The following is a 27754-nucleotide window of genomic DNA, read 5'->3' as shown; positions in this document are numbered from 1 at the left end:
TTTAACGGTGTGCTTGCACTGGGAGCAATCAGTGAGCAGGAATGCTTCGTGCACTGGGATTTAACTGGGTAAAATACTCTACCCTCAAATGATTACCTAGAACAAACTAACATGTCAATATACAGGCTTATAAAATGTCCTAATAGAAGGCTTTAAGTCTTCTCTCAGCTCCTGATTAGACTTATTTCTGGGACATGACTTTTCTGTGTTGGTCTTTATGTGAAAATAAGATTAAAAAATTAATGTATATAATATTAGGACATTTATTTCATTTAGTACTCATTATAGACTTTATTAGCAACAGTTTGATGCAGGAGCTATATTATTCACACTACATATAACCTGCTGCAGCAGATTCTAATCTATATGATCCTGAAGATGCGGAGGAAAATGACGAGCTACATCAGGCTCTGGACACAGATTACTGGGTAGTATGATTGATTCATTGTTGCTTTCAGTGGTCCTGTGAGCAAATGATGCTGAATGACGCTCTATTTAGCTACCCAGATGTCCCAATGTTGTGAACATTTTTTCCCCCAATTTAATAAATCTGACTTTTATCACAGTGCCATCACAGTGCCATTACAGTGGCAAACCAGGATCTCCACCCACCCAGTTTGTCGTCTCCCCCACCCACTCCCCAAACAACACAGGACTAACTTCTTACCCATTTAGCCTTTTATTGAGGTTTCAGTATGAAAAACATTAAATTGTTCAATATCAAAATATTCTGATCATTACAAAGAAACAGGACAAAAATCCTACCGAGAGATACAACTCTGTTACACAGAACATTAAATGCTTTAAAAACAATTTGCACAGAGGAGGAAGGAGGAGAGAGAGAGAGAGAGAGGGGGGGGGGGAGGTGAAAGAGATGAAATGACATCAGTTAAAACAGACGCAGTGGAGGAGAAGATCAGCTGTTCGATACTGGGACAAAAGAGCGAGGGAGCAGCGCGTGTGGCCTGCCTCACCCCGTCTCTCCCTGCATCCTCCTTTACTCTTTTCTTTCATCCACTGATCTGACTCACACACGCACACAGACACACACACAGGATGAATGGTAGTAATCAGAACAAGTGTCCGATCGCTGCAGGCATCCAGTGGTCTTAGAGGCTGGGGTCACTATCATTGGGTAATTAGCTGCTTTTGGACTATACTGGCTGCTCTGAGGATAAGTCATTTTTACACTCTCACACTTACACACACACACATCTGGGCACAGCTAGCCTCTGCACGCACAATAGGCTGTCATTTAGGTATGATTGCTGCTCCCCTTTACCATACAGAGCCAGGGTGACGGGGTCAAATAATGAGAGAGTGTGTGTGCGGATGGGGAAGCTGTGATTGGGTTTTAAGCTATATTACAAGACCATTAGCTACAGGGTAGATGACATAAGGGTTAGGAGGCTGAGGTCTATATGTGGAAACTGCAAACAAAGAAAACAGATGTGGTTGTGTGAGCATATGTCCAGCTTTTTGAGTCAGAAACTGGAGCCTCTTGGTGGTGACGTCTTCATGGAGGTTTATGTTGTTTTACTTGAGGGAGGAGAAAGCCTGGAAGAGTTTGGCCAGGTTAATCTCCGAGTACCCGCTGGATGCCAAGGCTTTGTCTGGTACATCCTTTAGCTTCCGATAGACGTCTTTTTCTTCATTCATCTTGTTAAAAGGTTCTGAAGGAGGACAGAAAGAAGATTTGATATTGTTAGAGCTCTGTAGAAGGATCATGCATGCATTTCAACCTAACTATTCACTCTTGGATGACTTCAGCTGCCCTCCATCCGTGGGATTAAGCTGTGCAGAGTCCTACTGTAGAGTAACAGAGAGCACAATGACTTTGTTTCTACTCATAAAAACTTAAAGAGTGTTTTAACCTTAAGTGGAGAGAGCTAACAGATCCAATGCTATCTGCAAGTAATGCTATCAAGTTTGAGGGCTAGGAGGGAGACCACACAGAATTGGACTGATGGGTCGATGGCGCGCACGCATGCACGCACGCACGCACGTACGCACGCACGCACGCACACACAAGATCGATAGAAAACCCCAACGAGAGCATCAAGTGAATATTTTGCCCCCGTTATCTCTCCAGGTGGGCCGCAATAAGGCCAGAGAGAAGACTGAGCGGGCAGGGCGGCCACTACAACCAAATCTTTACAGTATTATACCAAGCGTCAAGTGTAGATGAAGTATCATCTACCAAGTAATAACACAGCGTCAAACCAATGAGTGCAGCATGCGACATCAGGTATAACAGCGAGCTGATACAGGTGAAGAAGCAGGAAAATGGGCACTGTGTTTTTAATCTTTTCATTTTCAATTATAGGGGAGAAAGAAAAAAAACCCCTCACAAGCCGCAGTCATCACTTTTATTCACTTTACTTGCAACTTGGTCCTCGGAGCTTCGAATAAAAATCATTTAGGCACCAGCACCACTTATTTGTAAACAACAACAATCAGAGGGTGTCAGCAGCAAATTAAAGTCAATGAGCAGTGAGGCTGTGGAAAATTGCATGGGGCATTTTTTTTAAACTATTATTTCCTGACACTTTATAAAACAAATGATAAATTGAGTAAATAATTTGCATATTAACTGATTAAAAAGAAAAAAAAAAAACAAGCTGGCAGCAGCTGGGACTGTGGCCGTCTTCAGATGTTTAACTTTGGACGATTTCAGAAGATCGGGCACGGATATTTTCCCCCAATTATAGCACCCAGCAGGGGTCCGGGTGCTACATGTGCAGCCAAACTCATTCTCAGGACTGGAAATACAAACATGAGATTCACTTGCTAGCAGTGAATGCACCAGACAACAACAAAGACTTGGTGCCAAAGCAGGGTGGGAGCCGGCTAACGTCCAAGTGGACTACATCGGACATTTACGCTCTTGCAATCACGTCTGGTGGGTGATGTCTTTAAGAATGAAGGGCTGCAGTGCATGTGTGAAAACTGCTTATGTCACTGCTACCCTCAGCCCAAAGTGATGAGTTCACATTGCTGGTTTAGGTGGTATAATTCCATTAAATACTAAAGGCTTCATCTTTTTAAATGACTAAATGATTAAACGGACATCGATGTGATTAATTAAACAAAGTGTGTCTGTGTTTATCTAAATCACACACAAAGTCCTCCATATGGCCGACTGTCATGTCCTCGCCATCTCCACAGCCCTATCTCCTGTCTCGTCCTTCCTGCCTGCTGCATTAGTGGCTGCTGGATAAATACCAGCCCACCGACTGCCCAAGGGAACAAAGGTTAAATACACAGAGATCAACAGTGAGGCGCGCGCACACACAAAATACATGACAACGAAGGTAGTTAAACACTTAAAAAGCACAATAACTCAGTCACTAAAGACATCTACGTGACAGAAACAGCAATCACACATGCATGTGCACACACACCACGCACACATATAGAAGATGGTGTGGTTGACTTTAACACCAGCAGCCACTATTACCAGATAATCCTCACGTTAGCTAAGGATGGACAGGGATGGAGGGAGAAGAGAGGCAGGCAGAGGCAGACTAGTCTATTTATCTGGGGAATAGAAGGGGGGGTGATGATGCATGATCAAGCGAAAGCAATCATGTCATCATTTCTGAAAGGTAGGAGAAAATAATTCCCCCCCCCCTCCTCACTCCTTTCCACCTCAATCACTGCGTGGCGAACGGATAAAAGAATGATTTAAAAGTCACGGAGAGGAAAAGAAAGAAGGAGACACCTTGCTGCAAGTCGGGGCACAGTGGGGAGTGCGGTTCAAATAAATAGATTCCCCCTAAAGAGTGAGCGTGAGGTGGAGGTGTGAGGAGAAGCGAGGGGAGGGGAGATGGTGATATTGGAAGGCCTAGATGTGAAGGGAAAAAAGGGGCAAAAATAGCAAAAGAAAGAATGAAAAGAGGAACAAAGATATGAGAACAGAACGCACACGCATCCTGAAAAGTTTGTCAAATTGATGAACCTGAATGGAAATTTGTCAACCAGGACACCATCTTTGTCTCCATGACACCCACACACACACGCGTGCACATGGTCTCTCATGCGCGCACGAGCACATCGAGTGTATCAGGGGTTATCTCTGCTCTAACTAGGTGTTGTCACACACTCGCGCACACGCTGGCGGTGCTGGGCACGAGTAGATCAGGGCTCTGCACGCTCTAACTAGGTGTAAATACAATAACAAGCCTGTAATTAAGTGAGCATGATGAAGTTAATGGAGATCGGCCATTCCGTCGGCCGCCTCCATGAATATTCTATTAGGCTGGTGGCGACGGGCAGCTGGAATAGCAGTTAATTTAATCACCACTCGGAGCACAGGGAAACTTCTTTGTGTGAGTGTAATTGCACAGAATGAATAATTGATTTGACAATCGCACCCGCGGATTTTGCCACCCCGCTTTGTATCGCCGGAGAAAGGGAGGGGAGGCGGGGAAGATGAGGAGAGTGAGGGAAGAAAATGGAGAGGAAAGAGAGGGAAAGGAGGAGAAAGAAGACAAGAGTGAGGGAAAAGAGAGAAAAAAAGACGACGAGTGGGAGGGTAGAAGAGGACCAAATGCAGAGCACTGAGAGGTGGCAGGGAAGCTGCCGGTAAATGGATCATTAGAAAAGCGCAGCTCAAGGACAATTTATATTTTATCAATGCGGCAAAATTACATTATTGCTCACACACGCAATCATACTGCCCACACTCAAGATTGAGACCTACGGAGGGTGGGGTGGGGGGCGGATGGAAGGAAGAGAAAAGCAACAGACAGAGGAAACAAGGGGGGAGGGAGATAAAAAGGGAGAGCGGGGGGGGAGACAGAGAAGAAAAGTGACATGAAATGATTTGAAAGTCATTGATACGGGATGTTCCCAGCTAAGGAATGGACAGCATGGTTTTTTTTTTTTATCATAGCGGTGTGTGACTCGGCGCGTGAGTGTGTGTGAGTGTGAGTGGGCGCGTGTGTGTGCCCAATCTATTAGAGATCTCCTGCAGCGGATGAAATTACCTCCATGTTTTACTCAGTCGCAGCAATCAGGCACAAAAATGCAATGTACATGTAGATAAGACAGGAGCACGCTTGCAAATGTGCGCACACTCACAAACATACTGAAGCACCGCAGAGGACAAACACATAACACACAACACACACAAAAGCACACGCACACACGCGAGCTGATCAAATTACATTCTGCTTTGAATCAGAGCTCTTATATAAAGCTATTTTCTTTTAATGGGCTTTATTATATATGTTCAGCATAATGGTAAACATTCAGCGTTTACAATGGTTGGACAATGCATAAATACCCAGATACAATCAAAAGTATGTGACACAACGGGCAGCATATCACGATGCATGTGTACTTTTAGTAAACAACGGGAAATGCAAACACAAAAGGATGAAGCCGCTGGCGTCTTATCGCGCTTTTTCAATAAGTTCCCTTCAAAAGACCAAAACCAACATCTTGTTAGTCAATCTCTCTAACATATAAACACAGCTATCAGGAGTGTTGACAGTACGGAGCATGAAAGACTCAGAGCAGCCTGCTGAGAGTAGCAGTAGTAGAAATACTACCTCTAGTACTGCAGCTACTGGTTTCCAGTGTTAATCAGTATCACGGGCTTCTTGGTGTATTTTCCTGTATCCTCTGTTCAGTCACTATTCGCCCGTGCTAAAGTTCAACTAGCAGTGCAATTAAACGAAAACTGGAATTCTGTGAAGTTGAGAACCAAACATAAAACCCCCCAAAGCAACCTTGTTCTAAACAACAGAGTATACAGAGTTTCATCAGCTACAGACGAATAGGGCTGCTCGATTATGGCAAAAATGATAATCACGATTATTTTCACTGAAATTGAGATCTCGATTATTTGACGATATTTATTTAACCTTTTAAGACCTACTATAGAACCAAGTCCACCAGAGCTTATATTATGTTTTTACATGTTGTAGTGCCATTTGTGGGAGCATTTCAAGTTGCTATACAACTGCTATAGCCCATATTTTAATAATATGTATGCATTAAGTCCATAGTAACTACATTAATTGCAAAAAAGTGCAATAAACTACAAAAAAATTGAAAATCGTTTTTTTTTTTTTTTTTTTTTTTTTTACATATACTTCTACTTGGAGAAATTTAAGAGGTTTATCCCTCAAAACTTTAAATACAAAAAAGTTGCAAAAAATAGTTTACAACAACAGGAAATTTATTTTGAGTGTCTTCATAGTTTTATTTTGGAGATACACCAATTTTTATACACTGCAGGAAAAACGAAAAAACAATCCTATGATGCAAATTTGCAAAGAAAACAGCAGGTGCATCAAAATAAACTATTCAGAAAAGTCAAACATGACCAGTAGAGGTTTTTAAGGCCTACAAGTAAAAAACTACATTTTCCGCGAAGATGACGTCACTTCCGGTTTCGGGCAGGAAATGGCGGACATGCGATAGTTCGGCTGACGTCTGTTTCACTGTGGGAAGTGTTACGAACAGCTGATCGGATCGGCAAAGCGTGTTTCTGGAATATTATGTTTTTGTTCCTGCAAGAGCTTTTTATGCAGTTTTTGCAAAGCTATATGTGGAAGGAAACCGTGACCGAGGACAAGCTGATGGCATCAGATGTAAGTACAACTCCTCTGGTTTATTGCCTAGCTTACAGGGTTCAGGTTCTACAGGGATTTAAAAATAGTTACACAAAACGGAGCGTGCTGCTCTGACCGGCTTTAAAGGGTTAACAATAACAATGTATTGAATAATGACTTTAAAATATAATATAAAATAGTGTGCAACACCACTGAAGCTTTTTTTTTTTTTACCTCTCTTTTCAACCAACAGCAGTCACTCTCCTCTCCAAATAACTTCTGCTCTTAAATCAGCGGTCTCCAACCTTTTTTGCGCCACGGACCGGTTTATGGCCGACAATATTTTCACAGACGGCCTTTAAGGTGTCGCGGATAAATGAGGGAGGGGCTAATAATCGGCTCAGTCATTTTTAATGATCGTTGAAAGCCCAGATCGTAATTGTGATTAAAATTCGATTAATTGAGCAGCCCTACAGACGAATGCACATTTCGTAGGCTGGTAAGTATTTTTATCAGCAGGTGTGCAGAATAGCAAAATGACATGAATATATGTTTATAGCAATAAAGAAACATTTCATGCTTTGCAAGCTGAGTGCAGGCAGGGTTGAGTGGATGGAGAAGCATGTCGGGAGTGATTTACCACCGAAAGTGTGAAAGGAATATTTTACACGATGGTAGAGAGATGATGTACGTTATATCGGTTGGAGACGGGAGGCGGAGCTGGAGGCAGGTGAGTTAAAGATGCTGAGTTTTGTGTTGGCTGTGACGGAGATGGACACGATTAGAAATGTGTGTATCAGATGGACAGCTCAGGGACAAAGTGAGACATGCCAGACTGAATTGGTTTGGATGTGCAGAGCGTGTGTACTGGGAGAAGAACATGCGAGATGGAGCTGCCAGGCAAGAGGAAAAGAGAGAGGCCAAAGAGATGTGGCGAGAGAGGAGATGCAGGTGGCTGGCAAGACAGAGGTAGAAGCAGAGGACGGGAGGAGAAGCTGAAAGAAGAAGTCAGGCAGTGCTACAGTAAGGCTGGTAGAGTTACAGTGCTGGATGATAGACATTGATAAGGCGATAATACCTAAATAGTATAAAAATAGATGGTTTTTGATTTCTCAGACATAACAAGAGGAATCCTGAACTTAAACCTGCGACTTCTGCAACTTCAAAAACATTGGAAGAAAAAAACAGCATAAAAAAAATATTTAAAAAACAAACAAAACAGATTCGACTGGTGATTCTATGCATTTAATTAGATGACGCTTCACAACAAGCTCCCACAGGTGTTTTAAGGTGACTGCCTAGCAAATCGGCAGCACTTTGATCCTTAATGGGCCCAGCTGCCAAAAGATGACTCAGTTTGAGTAACGTTTCATTCTAAAATCTTGATTTCCTTCAAGAGTCGAAAACAAAAACTTGAGCCCAAACAGAGCCAGACCAGCTCTTTTTAGTAGCAGCACTCTGTCTCCGCTCACCACCCAGAAAAAATTATATTAATAAAGCCTAGATGGTGTTTGTGGAAAAACAATGCTCATAAATCAGTGCTGGTATACAGTGACACAGTATAGAGTATAGGATCATATGTCTGCTCCCTGTAATCTGAGCAGTGCTGGCCCCTGGGTGTGTAATGCAGTAATATGGGTTATTACTGCCCCAGGACTGAGGGATAACACCGTAAACCTATATTTTATAGCAGCGTGAGCGTGCGCATGTCTATATTTTGCTGACTTTGAGGAAATGAGTTGCGTGTGTTGTATATTAGTAATTTGCAGTGCTGTGCAAAAGTCTTGAGTAGGTACTAAAAAAAAAAAAAAAAAAAAGTACCTAGTACCAGGTACTACCACCTAAATGAAAACCCTAAAAACAGAGTCAGCCGATTAATTCCAAGCAGATTTTAGTGGAAAAGGGCTAGTGGTGTTTTATTTTTCTATCCAGGTATCCTTTACTGCTTTGGCAGTGTGTTTGGGATCACAGTCATGCTGAAAAATGAAGATTTTGCTAATCTGACAATACTTTTTTTTGTATTAATATTTCCATCATTTTTGACAAGGTCGCCAAAACCATTAGCTGAAATGAAAGCCCAAACCTTCGCACAGATGGCTGTGGACACCTTATGTTGCATCCCTCTCCTGATTGCCTCCATACACCCTGATTTTAACTAAAAAAATTCTAACTTGGACTCATCACTCCATAAAGCCTGCTACCACTGATTTTCAGTCCAGTTGTTCAGTTGAGTTGTTGTGTAATTAGAGATGCCTCAGCCTTTAAAAATGGCATCTTGACAGCCACCCTTCCACTGAGACCATTTCTGATAAGGCTTCAGGAAACTGCAGGAGGATCAACTGGGTCAACCTGATCTCTCAGGTCTTTACTGGATCTCTCCACCCCCCATTTTTCTTAAGGAAGCTTATTGACTATATAGTTGTATACTTGTCCACTTATATATTTATATTTGCATGTTTGTGACAGGCTGATAATAAAGTGCCTTAAGATACAAACTGGTTGTTTGCTAAGTCATCTGTCATGTGTACACAACACTTAATATAGGTAGGGCTGGGCCATATCGTACCGTTCACGGTAATACCAGTATAATGTTGGGCAACGATAAGAAAATGAAATATGGCGATAGAATATGGGTAAAACGCGCATGTGCAGTGCCTTTGTTTTCATACGCACATGGCGCCAACTGAGAATGAGAAGAGCGAAAGCGGATCGTTGAATGAAGCGGATGAACCAGAACTGGTGCAACTTCAGTGGTGTGGAACTGGTTTAGCTTTGGTCCGTCAGATACACAACAAAGCACTACTTTTGGTAGAGCATGCTAGCGGGCCGTCGTTATTACCGTGTATTTTTGTAAAATACGGCACACTTAAAATCAGTCCTTTGATTTTTCTGAAAATCGACAGTGCCCCTTATAATCCCGTGTGCCTTATGTATGAATTCTGGTTGTGTTTACTGACCTTGAAACGATTTTATGTGGTACATGGTGCTCAGCAAATGTTTTAACACGACTTTGCTAAGCTACGAAGCCGCACCGCTTGATGGATTGTCGGAGAATTACGGGTATTGTAGGCAGGAGCCTCACGGAGTGATACGTACTGTGCTTCAACATAATATTACCGTATTGTTTGTGTATAACCTCTTTTTAAGTTTTGTGGATATTATACATGGTTATGCTGAGGATATGTCGGCCAGTTTCCACTGGAAATGCCTTTTGGTTAAACTGTCAGCGAGGAATTTGCATTTGCACTGTTAAATTTTTATATAACTTTAATGCACATAAAAAACAGCTGCTTGTTTAAGTGAAAATACATTTATGTTTTTTTTTGCACTATTAAAGTTGTGGAGTTGTAAAGTATTTTTTCTAGTGTCAATTATATCGTCAGTTATATCGTTACTGCAAATTTTCAAATGTATATCATGAAAAATATTTTTGGTCATATGGCCCCGCTCTAAATATAGGTGCCTTTTTTATGCTTGAATGACTCATAGGCCAGCATCCAGTGTCACTGAAAATGGTCGGGTGCATGGACTGGACTGAAAATAAGTGAAAAAGCAACCAGTGTACAAAGAAAAACTTTGAAAGATCTTCAGAAAACCTGGAGAACTTTTTCTCAAGACCACTTTAAAAGGTTAAAAGAAAGTCTGGATCCTTGAATGTAAATGAAAAGAAATGAAGGGTGGCTCAAGACTTTTGCACAGAACTGCAGTGGACACATTTGGTTTGTTAGTATTTCTAGACAGGATTAATGGATACAGACACACAAAGCAAAACACTGTTAACACAGTGATGTATGTGTGATGACTGAAACATGACATGTTGAATTATTGACAGAGCTTTGATAAATGTGGCCTCAATGTCATCGTTATTTTCACTTTTTAATTTAGATCAGTATTCCTAACATAGCTGTTTGAGAGCTGTCACCTTGATGGTTTCTAGCATCAGGGCATTAGAGCAGCAAGAGAAGTTTGACCATGCAGGAGCTGCCCAACAATTAATAGGCGAATCCCCAGAATCGCAGCTATCACTGCATCTGTCATGTCAGTGTTAACTTTGCAGAGTGCTGGGCAGTGCAGAACAACACTGGGTGTGACAGACAGCGTACAGTCACACATTCTGTCTCTCAAACAGGTTTTAGGGGAAGAAGCATGAAAAGAGAAAATGGAACAGTGGAGATGTGATTTATGAAAGTAAACCATCCAAGTGTGGTGAAGAACAGCGGATTGTGCTGCGGTCTGGTGAGTGAGTAGAGTAACAAGTTAACATGACTTCCACTTGCAGTTAAGACCACCGTCTGGTGGCTCATCACATCCCTCCAGGACCCTTCTGATCTGTGTATCCACTGATCTGTGACCCTTCACTGAGGCACGTTTTCTACCATGTCAAGAGGAAACTGGACCACTTCTCTCCACACTTGTAGCTACTCTTTGTACTCTACATCTGCAACATGCTCATGTTTAACCTGAAGAAACACGGCAATTATTAGTGTGATGTGTAATGTCTGCTACATTTCTTTTTTTATACTGACAATGAGCTCTTGTCATATTGGCAGGAATAAAATTTCTGGCCATGAGATGAGAACAGTGTGTGCACTACACCTTACTCAGTGTTGCTCTAAAAGGGAGCTAACAGTAGTTTCCCAGCTGAGAATTGACAACAAGCTGATATCGACACAAATAATCAGGATGAATTAATAAGCAGAGTTTTAGTTTTTGCTCTAAGTGGATCTCTGCACTTAATTGGAACATCGCATCACTGAGCCTGAGATACAACCTGCTGGTGTTGGATGGGCTGAAACATAACGTCCCAGTTTTTGTTTTTTAAATTGGATTTTAGTCAGGTGAGATTGGGGACCAGTCAGTGGTATCAATCCCTTTGTCATCCAGGAAATGCCTGCATAGATCACCACATGAGGCCAGACATTGTGCACCAGGAGGAACCCAGGATCCAGTGCACCTGGGTCTTGACAGCAGGTCCAACGATTTGATCCTGGTAGCTAATGGTAGTCAGGGTGCCTGTAGAAGTCTGTGTCCCTACCAGGATATACATCATCCACAGACCATCACTGATCCACCACCAAACTGGTCATGCTTACCGATGTTATAGGCTTCACGACTTCTCCAGACCCTTTCACATTTGTCATATGTGCTCAGTGTGAACCTGCTCTCATTTGTGAAAAGCACAGGGTGCCAGAGGGTGACCTGCCAGTGCTGGTATTCAAAGGCAAATGCCAATCAGGTTGTACAGTGCAGTGAGCCCAGGGCCCACTAAGCCACCCTAATGAAGTCTGTTTCTGATTATTTGGTCAGAGACATTCACACCTGTGGCCTGCTGGAGTTAATTTTGTAGCTCTGGCAGTGCTCTTCCTGTTCCTCCTTGGGCAAAGGAGCAGATACCAGGTTTGCTGTTGGATTAAGGATCTTCTACTGCCCTGTCTAACTCTGCTAGACTAAGTGTCTGGAATCTAAATGCTGCTGAGACTATGCTGTGAGACACAGGAAACCTTTTGGCAATGCCACATATTGATGTGCCATCCTGGAGGAGGTGGACTACCTTTGGAACCTCTGCCAGGTCCATGTATCTCCTCATATTATCATTAGTAATATTCACCCAGAAAATATGGAGGAAAATGTGTCAGTGGTCTGTAAATACATTGCCGTGTTAGGAGTTGTCTCATAGTCATAAACTCCAAAGCAGCTGAAGCAGATTAACAGCCCCTCTGATACTTAACTGAACAGATAAATATCTCAAATCAAAAAGCTTTCAAGAATCATAAGTTCAGATGTTAAACAAACCCACAACCATCCAACCATTTGCTGTTTACTGAACACTGTATAGTAAACTCTGTACCCTTATAGTGGATATACTCTACAGTATTGCGCCGTGAAACACAAAAATGAGAAACTGTGGACGAGAAAGTTCAAAGAGATCAAAAACAGTGCAAAGCACAGGAGCATAAAGAAAGAGTCGAGGATTGATTGGCGACGATTTCTTGCATCTGGGCGAAGACGGAAATAAAAGCAAAAAAATGTAGACTATAATCATGTTAGTCTCCCCCCACTCCTCCACAATGGTCCAATCCCTCCATTTTAGCTCCCTCCATCTTCTGAGTGGTCATCTGTTGATTACACGTTATATTTAACTCTGCTGTCTCACTCTTTCCCTGCCTTACTCAGGTCCCAGTGTGCACACCCGCAGCATTCAAGCATACATACATAAATAACATACATACATACAAAATTTAATCAAATAAATAAATCACTCGGCCCAGCGGCCCTTTCGAATCAAGTGACATCAATCAGGGAGAACTATGGGTAAAGAGGCCTTGCGGCTGACGCCTACTGAGTGCGCCCAGATCACTGGAGTAGCGTCTATTTGAGTCCAAGGGGGGAAATATACGCTCCATGTCCCATTATATGAGAAGGGCTATCCTTTCGTCAGCGCGCCCATTACTCCCCCTATCATTTCCCCAAATCTAAAACCTGTTTTCAATCAACACAGCCAAACGAGTGCCTGTCCAAGAGAGGGGGAGAGAGAGAGAGCAAAAAGACAGAGAGAGCAAGGGAGAGAAAGCAGTAGAGATGGACAGTGAGGGTAGGGGTAGAGGCAGAGCGATGGAGGGCTCTCTCCTTCTTTCTTCTAGTGATTGGAGCGTTTTGCATTCTGTATGTGTGTGTGATTGAATCCGACTCCTAAATTAGGGCTGTCGAGTCGAGGAGCTGAATGTCCTTAACCCCCCTTCCCATATCCAATGCCCAGGCTCCGCTACTTTTGTGTGTGTGTGTGTGTGTGTGTGAGCGTACATGTGTGTGTCACATCACTGGTGAATATTTTAAGTGCAGCCTGGGTAAAAGGTTTATGTTAAGACATTGATTGCTAATGCTATGTTGTACATGTATTTGTGAGGAAGCTTTGTTAGGACATTAAAATTCAAAGTTCAGCAGTGGCTCTACTAACTTGATTTCACTTTCAGTGGCTGTATAGCAGAGAAGGAAGAAAAATGAATAAAATATGACTAAATTTACAAAAGCAGAGCCAGTTTCAAAACAAACACAAAGTAAAACTTTGGAGGACAACTCGCCCCAAACCTTATTCTTTATCACAAAGAAATCAATCATCAATCAATATTGGTTGATGTATTAATTTGGCCTTAATTTTTCATTTGTCCCGTAGTGGGGTTCAATCATCAACTGTAGATTGTTTTGGTGTAAAAGCTGGCCCGTTTGGGACAGATCAGCCTTCTTTTGAATATAATGGAAGTGGGTGGCACTTACCTTACTCACAAAAAACCAAAGTCCAAGCATCATATCGTGAGCATTTTCTTTCTACTGTCTACATTCAACATCTGTGTCACTGAAGATTAAAACATCTGTACACCCATTATAAAAGGTTTAGCACTTTTAACACTGTGACAGGACGTAAACATTAATGCCACTCCCCCTCAGCTGGTGGATGTAAACAGTATAAAGACAATAGTTCCTGCATGAAATTGTTCACAACAAGGTTTCTGCATCATGTAACTAGTTATATTCTAGTAAAGGCAGACATTTCTACACAAGAGCTCTCTAACTGTGCAGCTCAAACCAAAACCACCTACAGGCCACGTGAAAAACAATGAATTCGATTTATTGCAACAAGTATGCTGGGTGTGTGTTATCTTACTTTTTTCGTCAGTATTTAGTACTTTTGTGATTGCGTATTCCCAGTCAAAGATGAACCTGTAGAAGCACAGCTGGTTGTATAGGGCCTTCTCCGAGTACTGCAGAGAGAACACAGACACACACAAAAAGATTTACTTCATCAAGAAAACCCCACCCGATATGGATTAAGGCAAAAGTGTTGTTTGGAAGCGGATGAGGAGCCTCGTGTATATTTTTCTTGCATGTGTGGAATATCCCTGTCACTACTAGTCTTATCCAGCCACCTCACCAACAACACTACTGCTCCATTTCTGCATTAATAAGTGATTAATCACCATTATTCACTCCGCCGAGAGCGGAGTCAAGATCATGACAGGAGGGGAAAAAACCCATCAACAACAGAATAATAAAAGTGGTTTACCAGTTTGAAAAACAGGCACATTAAACATAATTCTAAGAGGGTGCACCTAGCTCAAATGACTATACTTCCCTGAAAACATCTCCCTTCCTCTGTGTGACACAGTAAAGCGAGAAAACAAATTTGCTTGCTTTGTTAATCTCCACTGCAATTAAATGGAGCCACACGACAGCCTGCCAGAGGGAGAGAGGGGAAAGAGACGGAGAGGATGAGCAAGACAGCGGTGGGAGGGAGGGAGGGGAGAGAAAAAAAAGAAGAAAAACAGAGCAAAAGAAAGCAAGACTCGGAAAGAAGTGAGAGATGGTGAGAGAGAACGAAAAGAGGGGATCAGGCCTGAAATACCCTCCCTCATAATAGTTTGTTGTGATAAGCCATTGTGAGAGAGGCATGTGAACAGCCGAGGCTGTCAATTTGATTAGCCATTATACTGCATGTTTAATTGCAGTTATTGGCTCGTCATTTCCCTGCTACGCTGCAGAGGGCACGCTAAGCCCCGACCCCACACTGCCATCAGGTGTGCGCCGAGTGCTTTATTATTACCACCAGGAAGAATCCCCCGACAATCCCTGTGTGTCAGTATCCGTGTGTCTCTGTGTGTGTGTGTGTGTGTGAGTGAAGCGAGTATGTGTGCGCCCATTATACCTGCCAATCGGGAATGTGCGTAATTGTAATTTCAGTTTTTACTGCTGTGGCATAATCAAGTGGCAAGAGTATCTAATGCAGCTATACGCAAACTGTGTGATGTGTGAAAGCGAGTGTGTGTTTAATGGCTTTCTATGGCTTGCCCACATGGCACGCACAGCTGTTGACCGCTGATGCACTTGCCTAGTCAACAACCAAACCATGCGCATCCCATAATGGAGCCTCGGTTACGGTTGCCAAGGTTGAACAAGCTCGGTCGGCACAAACAGCGCGTCGCTTCTTCCTCTTAGGGAAAGAAAAAAAAAAATGCACACACACACATTTGAACAATATAATGCTGATTGTGGGCGGGCCAGTCGTGCCGCACTGACTGACTGACAGGTGTCAGAAAGGCGTGGCTAAAATGTTACAGGATTGTTATTGAATTTAGAGCCCCTCAACCCCACCTCACTCTCCCACACTCACACACACACACCTACCTCGTCATTCAGCTCGGCGCTTTGTTCCTGCACTGACACCATTTCAATTTGCTCCACAAATCTGCAGCATTTTCAGCCTGACTGCCTAAGGAGCAAACCAGCTGTGAAATTGCCTCTCTCCCGGGAGTGTTGGACCCCCCAGCCCCCACCTCGTACCCCTTGCTCCTTTGCCTCCCTCATCCCTGACTGACTACCCCCCCACCCCCTTCCCTTGCCTCCCCACAGATGCACACAACCCCGACCCAGCTACAAAACACAGTTACGCCATAAGGAAGATGTGTCAGGAGGACGATAAAGTGAGGGAGAGGATGTATACAATAAAAGGTAAAAGTAAGAAATAAGAAAAGAGGCTAAATCATACAAATTGATCCAAATCACAGAGCAACAGTCTAAAATGGCTTCACGCAATAAAACAAGCACTCAAGACTTCCTCAGTCTTAAAAACACCTGCCTCTATCTTTTACGTGACACAGGTGCGCGCACATATCCAACCTCCAGAGAACTTTTGCGCACTACACTGTCGCTCAGGTACACCAGTGAAGCAGTTAATGAAAGGTAGTCAGACAGACAATATTCTGCGAGCATGCGAGGGAGAGAGCAGGCCAAACAAAAACAAAAACACAGCCAGTTTTCCCCCCGCTTTTTTGGGTTACAGAGGCTGTAACATGTGTGAACTGCTGTGAAACTACAAGCATCCAGTGGCTTTGACATGGCAGAAAACATCCCAGCACCGGTGACACGGACAAGGGCCTCGGCTTTGCATGCTTCTTTCTGGCTTTGCTGCAAACATGCATTGTAAATACTGAGTCTACAAGCACTCGTGCTACTGCAGCTGCAGAAAGAGAGAGGGAGTGAGAAAGGGAGGGAGATGGAGAGAAACAAACATACATTTTTCCCTCAGCTGTGAGGCCACAAGGCTTTAAAACTCTTGAGCTTTTTAGATGCGATGAGCGTTATTGCCAGTTGTGGTAGTCACGCCGATCAGCTTCACAAGACACCATAATGAGTCAATATATGTAAATCTTTACTAGGCAAACACGGCGGGAAACAAAGGCATTTAACTGGTGCTCTCGCCCGCAAGCCTCCAACGATTCAGCACCGGTAATTTCTCCCCATTGAAAGGCATAATTGCCTGCTATTTGAAGATATTCATGCTCAATTTTTGAAATTAATTTCAATTGGGGGGAAATGTAGAAATGTCAGCTCCAGTGAAAGGGATTTGATTTCAATTATCCTCGCTCAAAGGACTGTGATTTCCAAATACACTTAAGCAAAATTATGACAAGAATTTTTGTTCGGCAAAATTCAGTGTTTAAAGAGCGATTAGGCGATAATGGGGCAGCTTTGAGCCGGCAGTGAATGCAGCCGTCTCCCTCTGAAAGGCACTCAATTATCTCTGATTGCTCCCGCTATAATGTATCAAATAGAGATACCTGCTATTGCCGTAATTTGTGTGAAAATTAACATGCTGCAATTTCCACTAGAGGGAAAAAGGGAGCTCTAATGGGCGCCTGAGCGTACATCAATAAAACGAGGGGAGAAAAAGAGAGAGAGAGGGAGAGAGAGACAGAAAGGGAGGGCGAGAGGAGGAGAGAAAGAGAGCGAGCCAAGAGAAGAGAGAATAAGTGTAGGAGCTAAGGAGGGAGGGAGGGGAGGGAAAGAAAATGAAAAGAAAGGAACGGGGAAAGAAAGCAGTGAATAAAGAGGTGGGGGGAGGAGGGGGAAGGAAAAGTCAGGACAGATTTGAGACAGGGTGAGAAAAAAAATAGCCTATTTGAGTTAAGCACTGCAGAGGGAGCGAGAGGAGAGAGGAAGAGAAAGAAATTTAATTTACTGAAAATATTACAAATTGCACCTGTGCATAACTCCCCCAAATTACCAACCAATCAAGGCAGAGTGCCTATTACTCTCCCATTACATGGAGATCAGATCACGCTCTGAATCTGTGTCCAGAGAGAGGGGGAGAGGGAGTGAGAGAAGGAGGGAGAAGAAGGAAGAGGCAGAGTGAGAGAGAGATGGAGGAAGGAGAAGAGGCAGCCCCACAGTGACAGTAAACGTACCATGATGCAGAGAGAGAGACGCGGGAACAAGGAGTCACAAACAAGATACTCCGTTTACAGAAGCTCTGACACACACAAAAACTGCCTTTGGTGCAGCGTACACAAAAGCAGAACCACTAATCGTCTATGTGGCTGTTGCATATTTGAGACCGATAAACTATGATGATGCTGGCAGACGAAAAGCAAGAAGGGAATGTGTCCAGAGTGATAAAGCAGGCAGGATGCACATGAATCTGATGGACGTTTCAAAAAGAATCAGAACTTTAATGCATTTAAAAAAGAAAAAAGGAGACCACCTTTCAGTGGAAATTGGCTAATTTCTCGTCTTCTTCATTGCTAGCGTGAGCGGTCCACACCAGCTCAGACTGCCATGAATGGTCTCTTGAATACTTTGCATAATTAGCAGCAATTAAAAACGTAAGCTGCTGGACTGTTAATCTCTGTGCACTGGCTCGATTCAGACAACAGTGCTGAAAAGTCAAAATTAGCCTACTACGAATCATGACTTATACTATTGCAGGAAAAAACAAAGGAAATCAGCAGCAATAATTCAAAATTAAATGTATTGCTCAAATACAGCCTTTGCTATATTGCTAAGTGGCAGCCCTTTGTGCTCACAAGGTATTTAAAGAGCTGTAATGTTGAAGCTAGCACACTAAAGGCCAATAAAGACTCAGTGATGTACTTGCGAAGGGATTCCGATATGAATTCATAACATAATAAAAAGTATTTTTAATATTAGTCTAATGAATCTGTTTACTTACACTCACGGAGAAAAACAGACTTTAAACTTTGCAGCAAAGCCATCTTTAAAAAGTGCTTCAACATCATGAAAACAGTCAAGTTTATTCCCATGTGTTATATTTCGACCAGACGTGGCATATTTCTGTCACACCTCCACTTGTCTAAAATGTTTGTGAGTGGGAAAACCAGGACACCACAGAAAAGGTGCCAAAATCTGAACATCACAGAAACAACTACACTGTAAAACAATTACTGCTCTAATACTTGCTACATCATGTCTACCCCCTGTGTCACGTCTGTTTATTCCAGCCTCACACTGTAGCGGCAGTCGGTAGTGACACAGACGTGAGCCACAGAAAGAGTAAAAGCCAGCATTTTGCACACAGCGCCTCCATCTAGGTTCAAATCCCTCAACAGACAACTAAAACAATAGATCAGTTTCATGTCAGTGTCCAAAATTATTTGTTTGTTATTCACCTGCAATGTGTGGAAACGTCTACTGTCTTTTATTTCATTAACACAACAATGTAATCTGCCCATATCCTGCTTCTGATTTGCGGTTTGTTGCTTAGTTAGCCTTCAAATTACATGGCTGGTTAGAAAGGCCAATCAGAGTCAAAGCAGGGATGGGTCTTTGCACGTTACAGTCAGAGGAAAGAAATGCAGTACTGTTGGAAAGTCTTGAGTGATTTTTCTATCCAGCTATGCTTTTTATGGCATTGGTAGAGCGTTTGGGGTCACTTAGATGCTGGAAAACGAAGCTGTTGCCAATCAGATGTTTTCCACATGGTGGATCCAAGTCTGATGGTACTTTTCTATATTCATAATTCCCCCAAACCACAAAGCCTCCACCTTATACAGATGGTTGTAGACACTGTTGTATTCCTCTCCTGACCTTCTTCATATGGATTGATTACAAATTTCAAATGTGGGTTCATCACTCCATAAGACCTGTTGCCACTGATTTTCAGTTCAGCAATAGTGCAAAATAGAATATCTCAGCCTTTCCCTTCCTTAAGAATACAACAGATGGTTCAACTAAAGGGCCAAATACATCTGTCAGGTCTTTCCATGATTAATTCCTATTTCCAGCACAAAACTTTAAAATACTGTTTATTTTCTGCATCAGATTTGCCACATTTTCAGCTAATGGCACTTTGAGAATCACATTATTGGTGTAAATATCTTTGTTCATGGGTTTAAGTAAAGAAATGGGAACAAGTTAGGTGTTTGTGCAACACGTTGCTTGTAATTAAGGGCTTAAAAACAACTACTAATGATTCATAATGTTTCCTTAGGCTTTATAAAGAAAAAAAAAAGTTTCTTGGGCAGCACAGACATGTAGTGATTAGCACTGTTGCCTTGCAGCAAGAAGCTCCTGGGTTAAAATCCACCATCTACCATCGTTGGGACCGTTCATGATCTCTCTGGGATACCCCAGCTTCCTCCCACAGTCCAAACTAACTGGTTAAGTGGTGATTCTAAATTGTCCATAGGTGTGACTGCAACAGTGCACCCACCCATGACCCTGAATAAGGGGAAATAAGGGGAAGAGAAAGGATGGATGGATGGATGTACTGCACAAGGACAGGACTCAAAATATGTGCAAAAACCAGCCAATTTACAGAGGAAAAATAATCAGGAAATCTGGAGAACTATTCCTAAAGACCACTTTTACTCCTTGTTCTTAAAATAAAATGCCAAGCCTGATCTCCACAGATGTTGTCTTACCCAATGTTTGAATTTGAAACAAAAATAAAATTTCGTTCAACGTTTTTAAATGTATGCAAAGCACCTTGCAAGCAGGGATGGGGAATTAAGAACAAGCTCCAGATGAAAACCTGTTCCAAATTGTCCAGTTCATTGGAAGCGTATGGCTCCAGGCTTATAAGTTCCTTTTAGCAATGCTGGCATCTTTTCCTGACAGTTGCACACTGCCAAACAAAGATTTTTGAACATCTGAGTCACATGCAAATATTACTGCGCGATGAAACACTTGCACTGATGCTGAAAACCTGATGTTCTTCCCCACACAGAAAATCCTCACAGACCCGGTGGTCTTGCATTGGTATCAATAATATCCTCTGAGTATTCATCCTGACTTTTACACAAAACTGCTTACATCTGTCTTCATCATCAGCAACCCATGGATTTAGATAAAAAGGCCAAGTCTGTGGAGTCAAACCGTGAAGTAAAATGAAGACAGGCTGCAGTTTTTAAAGTAGAGAAAGGGTGCATGAACGAGCACAGAGAGTTAAATGTTTTATTCAGCCCACAGTTTAAAGTGCCACGGCCCTCAGGCACAGCAATGGCTGCCTAAGTGGCTACAGTGACAGCAGAAATTGGCCTTCTGGTTTACAACCTGTCGCCACAGAGCCAGACACAGCAAAGCAGCCGGTGGGGGGGGTGGGGGGGGGGGTGGAGTGGGGGGACAGAAGGGGCAGAACACGCATGGTTAAAAAAAAGAAAGAAAGAAAAAGAATTGACAGGAGAGAGTTAAAGCAAAGGCTTGAGACAGGAATGGTAAGAATGGGACAGAGGCAGAAAAGACAAAAAGCAGATTGAACTGTCACGCTCAAATTGAAAGGAAGAGTGTTTCTTTTAAATCCAGTGGTCAAACTAACAAAGTGTTCATAAGGCGGCTACCAGAGCTGGACAGACAGATGCTTTTAATGGCTAAACTACCATCCAAGCTCTTAGTGCCTTCCAAACACAGACAGAGTGGCACACATGTGCGCTGACACACAGTCGCTCACACACACACGACAAAGATTGGTTTTATCAGAGTGTTTATTTGAGGAAATGTGACGCTAATGAGCAGAAATGCACAGCACATATGAGAGCGGATATTGCAGCTCCATAGCACCATCAACTGGAAAAGACCCACAGAATGCAACAACCCATGCTGCTGTGGAGATTTAACTCAGCCTGGGGTATATTTCTTTTAAGCCAATGGGAATGCAAAGCCACGTGTGTGCCAGTGTGAACTCTGATGTTTGCGGGTGCGTTACCTCGGGTCTAAGTGTCGCCCTGCTGCAGGCGGGGCAGATGGGTCCATGCCGGGAGAAGGCGATGGGCAAACGTCTGGTCCTGTTCTGACAGGCCTGGTCCTCGCACACCAACCAGCCCTATGACACATGAAACTGGCTTAGTTCGGCCAGCTGTGAAACAGCTGCAAACACACAAAGTTTTCCAAATGTTGCGATTTGTTGCTTGTTAGTTAAATTTTTTGTGAGGTTTTTGGATGAAAATCTCAACTTGCTGCTTTGACAGAGAAAAACACAAAGGAAAAACAAAACAAAACCAACATTTTTTTAAAGTTTTAAATAAGTTTTAAAATACTTCATTCAATTTTTAAGGCATTTATTATACTCTGAAGTTCTGCTACTGCAACAGTGATTAGAAATCATGTTTAAAGGATTCTTGATGAAAACACATGAATTAATGTACATTTCCATCAAACAGATGAACACAGAAAACACATTCAAAGCATCCAATGTCATTACTCGTTTATAAAACGTGTTGATTTACCACTTTGTTGCTAAAGGTGTTCTTAAAAAATTGGGGAGAAGAAAAAAACTTGTTGTCTTGTGGTGCTTTTAAAAACTGTTTCTGGTAATGAGGAAATTTTGCTGAAAATTGTTGTTTCCATTTTGCTGCTCTAATTTTGCACAACAATCTGACAAGAAACGCACTGCAAATAGGATTTGTAAAATGCAACAAAAAAACTGCATGAAATAAAAAGAAGTTTACTGACTTCGCATACTGCCTTTTCATGTTTCCTTTTCTTTACATTTTGATGTATCTTCAGCTGCGGTGTGTCAGGGTCCTGCTCTGTCATACAGGCAGAGCAGCAGACAGCCAAAACGGCAGTAGTTAGGACCTCCTGGAGTGAGGTAGTTACCCTGGGCAGGTGCTGTGGGCTAACCCTCTCAATCTCCCCATATTCTTCCAGATCACTCCTCCCCTTTCTGCTTCTTATGCCCTGTCATTACTAAAAGACGGTTTAAAGGGGAGGGGGTTAATGCCCAACTAATGACAGAGCATAAGACCCACCGCCATCAACGCCTTTGCTCCTTTCCTACATCCAGCTAGCCTTCGTTCTCCCCATTCAGTCAAAATAAACCCCTTCAAAACTGCTGCACCTGTCTGCCTATCAATACCACCCCCCTTCACCCACCACACACACACACACACACACACGGTAGCTCTAATTGATTTTTAGGTCCGCCTTTGTCTTCTAATCAGTTTTGAAAAGCAGCAACCAAAAGAAATGGTGAGGATTATTTTCTTTACAGCTGATTTAACCCTATATGAACAACTTTTTCCCCTGTATTGGTCCTTTTAATAATCTGTCAGATTTTTTTAAGGTTATTGTAAAAAGCATGTTTGATTTTAAGGATGCATTTCTCCTGCAAAATCTTTACGATGTTTCTATAGTAAACCATCAGTGAACAATACTGTAATGGTAAATGGACTGGTACTTACATAAAGCTTTTCTACTCTAACTGAGCAGTTAATCCAGTTATTACTTCACATTTACCCATTTACACCCACACATACACTTCCTATTAGGGCTGCCACAAACGATTATTTTGATAGTCGACTAGTCACCAATTAATTTTGCGATTAGTCGACTAATCAGATCATGCATCCATTGGACGTAAAACGTACAGCTTATTGCACCAGCAGCGTCTGCTCTTATATAACTATCATTAGCTTACAGCTTTAAGTGTTTAAGGTATGTGCTAACTAAAAATAAAGACAAGATGATCGTTTATTAAATTTTAATGAAATTTGCAGATTGTTTCGGTGGAGTTTAATAAACTCCTTGCTATCTAAAATATAACAGGACACCGGAGTATTTTCTCCAGCATCTCCCACTTCAGTTGTCTGCTTGACATTTATTCAAAAACTATGTAACTATGTGTAAAAACTATAACTTTAATCTCAGCCAAACCGATTTACTCTGGAACAAATAAAATACTAAAAAAAGCCAAACAATAACATTTTTAAGTTATCTAAATGACTTACATATGTTTAACCTGAGTAGCGAAAGATGGCGGTGGGTTTGAAAACGATTTGCCAGGAGTCCGGTGTTCTTACAGGCTCTAGTGAGCCTTGCCCCCGGCTAGCTATCGAGCTAGTGGGTAACAGATGTCTCCGAAAATGTCGGAGCGCTTTTAAAAATATGTGGTGTCTTGATAAACTGAGCAGATATTTGAGGTTTACACAGCTACATTCTCGCCTGAACATATGTTAAACGTTTATTTTGTGACCCAGAAAGAATAATAAGAGTAATATTAAAACTAACTAGCTGCCGCCATCGTTGGAAACTTAGCTGGGCTGCGCTATGAATTCTGGGACAGAGCTACTTCTTCTTCTTCGGGGTTTAACGGCAGCTGGCATCCTTGTACATGCAGTGCTGCCATCTTCTGTTTCAGTCCGTTATTACACTCTTAAATCCTACTACTTATTCCTGCATCTTTTGTGATCTTACAAAGCTTCAAACGACGCGTCGACTATTAAATCAGTCGTCGACGATTTTGATAGTCGACGTAATCGTGACTAGTCGACTACTCATGGCAGCCCTACTTCCAATCCCACACTCTTCCACCAGTGGAGCACTTTGGGGTTTAGTATGTTACCCAGGCATGCAGGCTGGAGGAGCTGTGGATCACACTGCCAACCATGTGCCTGGCAGACCACCCACTCCACCCCACTGAGCCACCCAGTACAAATGAACAGCACTTCAGTTCAGCCACTGTTTCTTTATGCAATTTGGGCTTCACCGGGTTCCAATGACGTTGTGATGCTATGAGATTTATATGAGACTAGTATTTCATGTCAGCAATTTCTGACCAAAAAGCATCACATTGTGGATCACTAATTGCAAAATTTGTCCCATTTTAATTTTCATAATGTACTAAATATTTTTAGTGGCAGGTCAGTTTAGCAGTTGGACTGCTATAGAGCCATCCTCAGTGGCCACTTTATTAGTTACACCTTGTTAGTACCTAAAACCAGGTTTCTGCCTTCAGAACAATCCGAATTCTTCATGGCATTGATTCAACAAGATGCTGGAAACATCTCTCAGAGATTTTGTTCCATATTGACATGATAGCATCAGGGTTGCTGCAGATTTAGTGGCTGCACATCCATGATTTCTCTCTTGTACCACCACATCCCAAAGGTGCTCTGCAGAATTGAGATCTGCTGACTGTGGAACCATGGAGATGGGTCCACTGATCATAAAAAGATGGTCAGCACAATACTCGGGTAGCTTGTGGCATTTGAAAGATAGTCAGCTGTTAATAAGATAACTATGGCGTGCCAAGAAAATATCCCCCATAGGCTGAACCATTGATACAAAGAAGGATTGATCCAACTTTTATGTTCACGGCAAATTCTGTCCCGACCGTCTGAATGTCACAGGAAAACTTAAGACCCACCAGATTAGTCAACTTTTTCCAATATTCACCAATTACACTGAGCTGTAGCCTCGGTTTCCTGTTCTTAGCTGACAAGAGATGCTCCTCTGCATATCTTAGCTGTAACAAGTGGTTATTGGAGTTGCTGTTGCCTTTCTGTCAATTTAAAGCTCCATTCTCCTCTGACCTTTTCAATTCATTTTCACTCACAGAACTGCGGTCACTGGATAATTTCTCTTTTTGAGGCCATCCTCTTTAAACTCTAGAGATGATTATGCGGGAAAATCCCAGTAGATTAGCAGTTTCGGAAATACTCAGACCATATCATGTTCAAAGTCACTTAAAAATCACCTTTATTCTCTATTCTGATGCCTGCTTTGAACTTCAGCGGGTCACTTTGACCATGTCTTCAAACCTAAATGCACTGTCCTGACATGTAACTGTATAGTTACATGATCTGTACCGATGGGCTGTTGAACAAGTGCACCTAACAAAGTGGCTGATGAGCGTAGGTTCATCCATTCTCATACATTTAATTTAACAAACCAATTAGATCAAACCAGAGACAAATACATCTAACCCAAGTATTCCTTCTGCAACTGCACACATTTCCAGTAACCTCATGTACACCTCACCACATCAATCAAAAATCTGCAAATTTATTTATTGCGTTCAACATGAATACTAGAAAAATATGCATTTTATTAAAGAAAAAAATTGCAGTTTTTTTCTCCCCCAAACAGGAGATGAAGGCGTAGACATGTCGTCTACACAAACAGGCTACACGCACACAAACACACAAACAGAGAGAAATTCGGCCAATCTCTTTTAAATGAAAACCAAACACACACATATGTCCCAAATCAATTAGAAAGTCACAGAGTTCATAGCTTTACCCACAATACCCAGCGCCAGGACTAATTATCCAAACACCTCTGCGGTTCTTGTGCAAAGAGCTAGGCATCATGGGAAATGAGACTGCTTCACCGTGTCTGATAAAGACACATGCAGGACAATAGTTCATGGAGGTGGGAGATAAGGAGTATGAGAGTGGGAGGCTGTAGCGCAGTCTTTTTTGTGTACTTCTTATGACACAAGCCTTGGCACACACTGCTGTTCCCATGGGCCTGATTCACTGGCACACAAACATTCAGTGTGCGTACAAACATATTCATTGGCGCTCATTCACATGAATTAAAATGAATTAACAAGGCACACATCAAAGACTGAGGAGGTTCAAAGGAGGAACCCACAATGCCCTTTTGCTCTGCCGCTGTGACCCCAAAAACCCGTCCACACACAAGCCACATACCGAAAGAAATAAAAAATTAAGTTAGGATCAAGTGCGGCAGACCTGCGAGCCACATAGAAAAGACTGAAAACAAGAAGCACATCAGGACCAAAGAAGGATAAAAAAAAAAAAAAAAGTCTAATTGAGGCATATTGCAAGAGCGGGGGTGGGGGTGGGTGGGGGTGTACAGTCGGACGCGAGAATAAAGACTCATAATTGCATAATTACAGCAGTGGATACCTGACACACTGAATGCAGATGTCAAATGAGTTCCACATAATTTAACCAAATAGAGGCAAGACCAGGCCACGACAGGGCCCACCACGAAGTGTACCCTTCCTCTACAGCTTCTTCTTTGTTTGTTTTTTTATTTTTAAAACACATTTATCTCATCCGAAACCCTCCGCTTTGTTACAATCTCATAATTTAGGCTCTGAGAATTCAACATCACTCTTGACGCTGTAGTTCATAAACCTTCCCTCGTCATCTCCATGTTTATTTATTTCAGTAAGCAATCCTATAAACAATGTTCAGCCTGAATAATCCACTGATAATGTTCCATAAATGACTGATCGAGTGCCCTGCAAGTCTCAGATAACCCTTTAAAGTGCTGCTACTGAGCCAATTTAAATGGTAATTAAAGTAGAGGTTTGACGATTTTGATTCAATTAATTCAGTCGTGGCTAAAACTGACAATAAAATTAGATTTGTTTCTTACATTACTTCTATACTGTAGACTCCTGCTGATAAGCCACGCCCCTTTTTTAGTCTCGATCCTCTGCTCTGATGGCTCACCATGGCAATGTGTTAGTGAGGAATCCACCACACTGCAGACCACATGTAAGGCTGTGTGCTGCTCAGGGCTTACACAGCACCATCATTATGGATAAACCTGCACTGTTTATATGTTCAGAGAAGTTGATAGATTATCAGTCAATCTGATGTTACGGCACTCTTCCAGGAACAACAAGGTCCAATAAACTCAATTAGGTGCCATTTCTATACTTCTCTCTAAACCATTACACTTTCGAATCCTGTATACATTTCCCGTTTGATCATTTCTCTTAAAACTGCAGTTTACCTTACAGTGATGTAAAGAGTAAAAAAAAACGACAGTTTAAAGTTGTTTTTCCAGCGCTGTTCCTATTTTACTCTCAGAGAGCAAACATTCACATCTAAAAAACAAAAAACAAAAAAACAAAACAAAACTATTGATAATTGATGTTTTGTAAATCAAATAATTGATTAATGAGACAATTTGAGCTCCATTGTTGTACTGTATAAGTGGAGAAGCCTCTCTGATGTGACTTCTGCAGCAGAGGAATCCACCTGCCACACACACATACGCACGCAGAAAGACCTCTAACTGTTTTTTGTGCTTTGGCAGTCAACACTTCCAGCTCTAAAGTGAATAGACCTAAAAATCGGTCTACTTCACAGACACGCACTCTCTCACACAGACACAGACACACACACACAGTGAAA

General features: G+C 42.2%; 1 protein-coding gene across 2 annotated transcripts in view; it reads right to left on the bottom strand.

Annotated features, from left to right (window-relative positions):
• Nucleotides 1–667: 667 nt before the first annotated feature.
• The window catches only part of pola1 (polymerase (DNA directed), alpha 1), a 66514-nt gene continuing 39427 nt past the window's right edge, over nucleotides 668–27754 (bottom strand). For both annotated transcript variants that reach the window (XM_085287330.1, XM_085287331.1), the window contains exons 35-37: nucleotides 21559–21675; nucleotides 14227–14323; nucleotides 668–1673 (exon numbers count right to left, since the gene is read on the bottom strand). In XM_085287330.1, the coding sequence (XP_085143456.1) occupies nucleotides 1537–1673; nucleotides 14227–14323; nucleotides 21559–21675 (351 nt within the window). In that variant the 3' untranslated portion in view covers nucleotides 668–1536. The remainder of the gene's footprint in view (nucleotides 1674–14226; nucleotides 14324–21558; nucleotides 21676–27754) is intronic.

Source organism: Mchenga conophoros, linkage group LG9, assembly GCF_057382185.1.
Source record: "Mchenga conophoros isolate Kocher_MC1m ecotype Shallow Benthic linkage group LG9, M_conophoros_male_GT1.1, whole genome shotgun sequence".
NCBI classification, from domain to species: domain Eukaryota; kingdom Metazoa; phylum Chordata; class Actinopteri; order Cichliformes; family Cichlidae; genus Mchenga; species Mchenga conophoros.
This window is presented reverse-complemented; position numbering and strand designations above follow the sequence as displayed.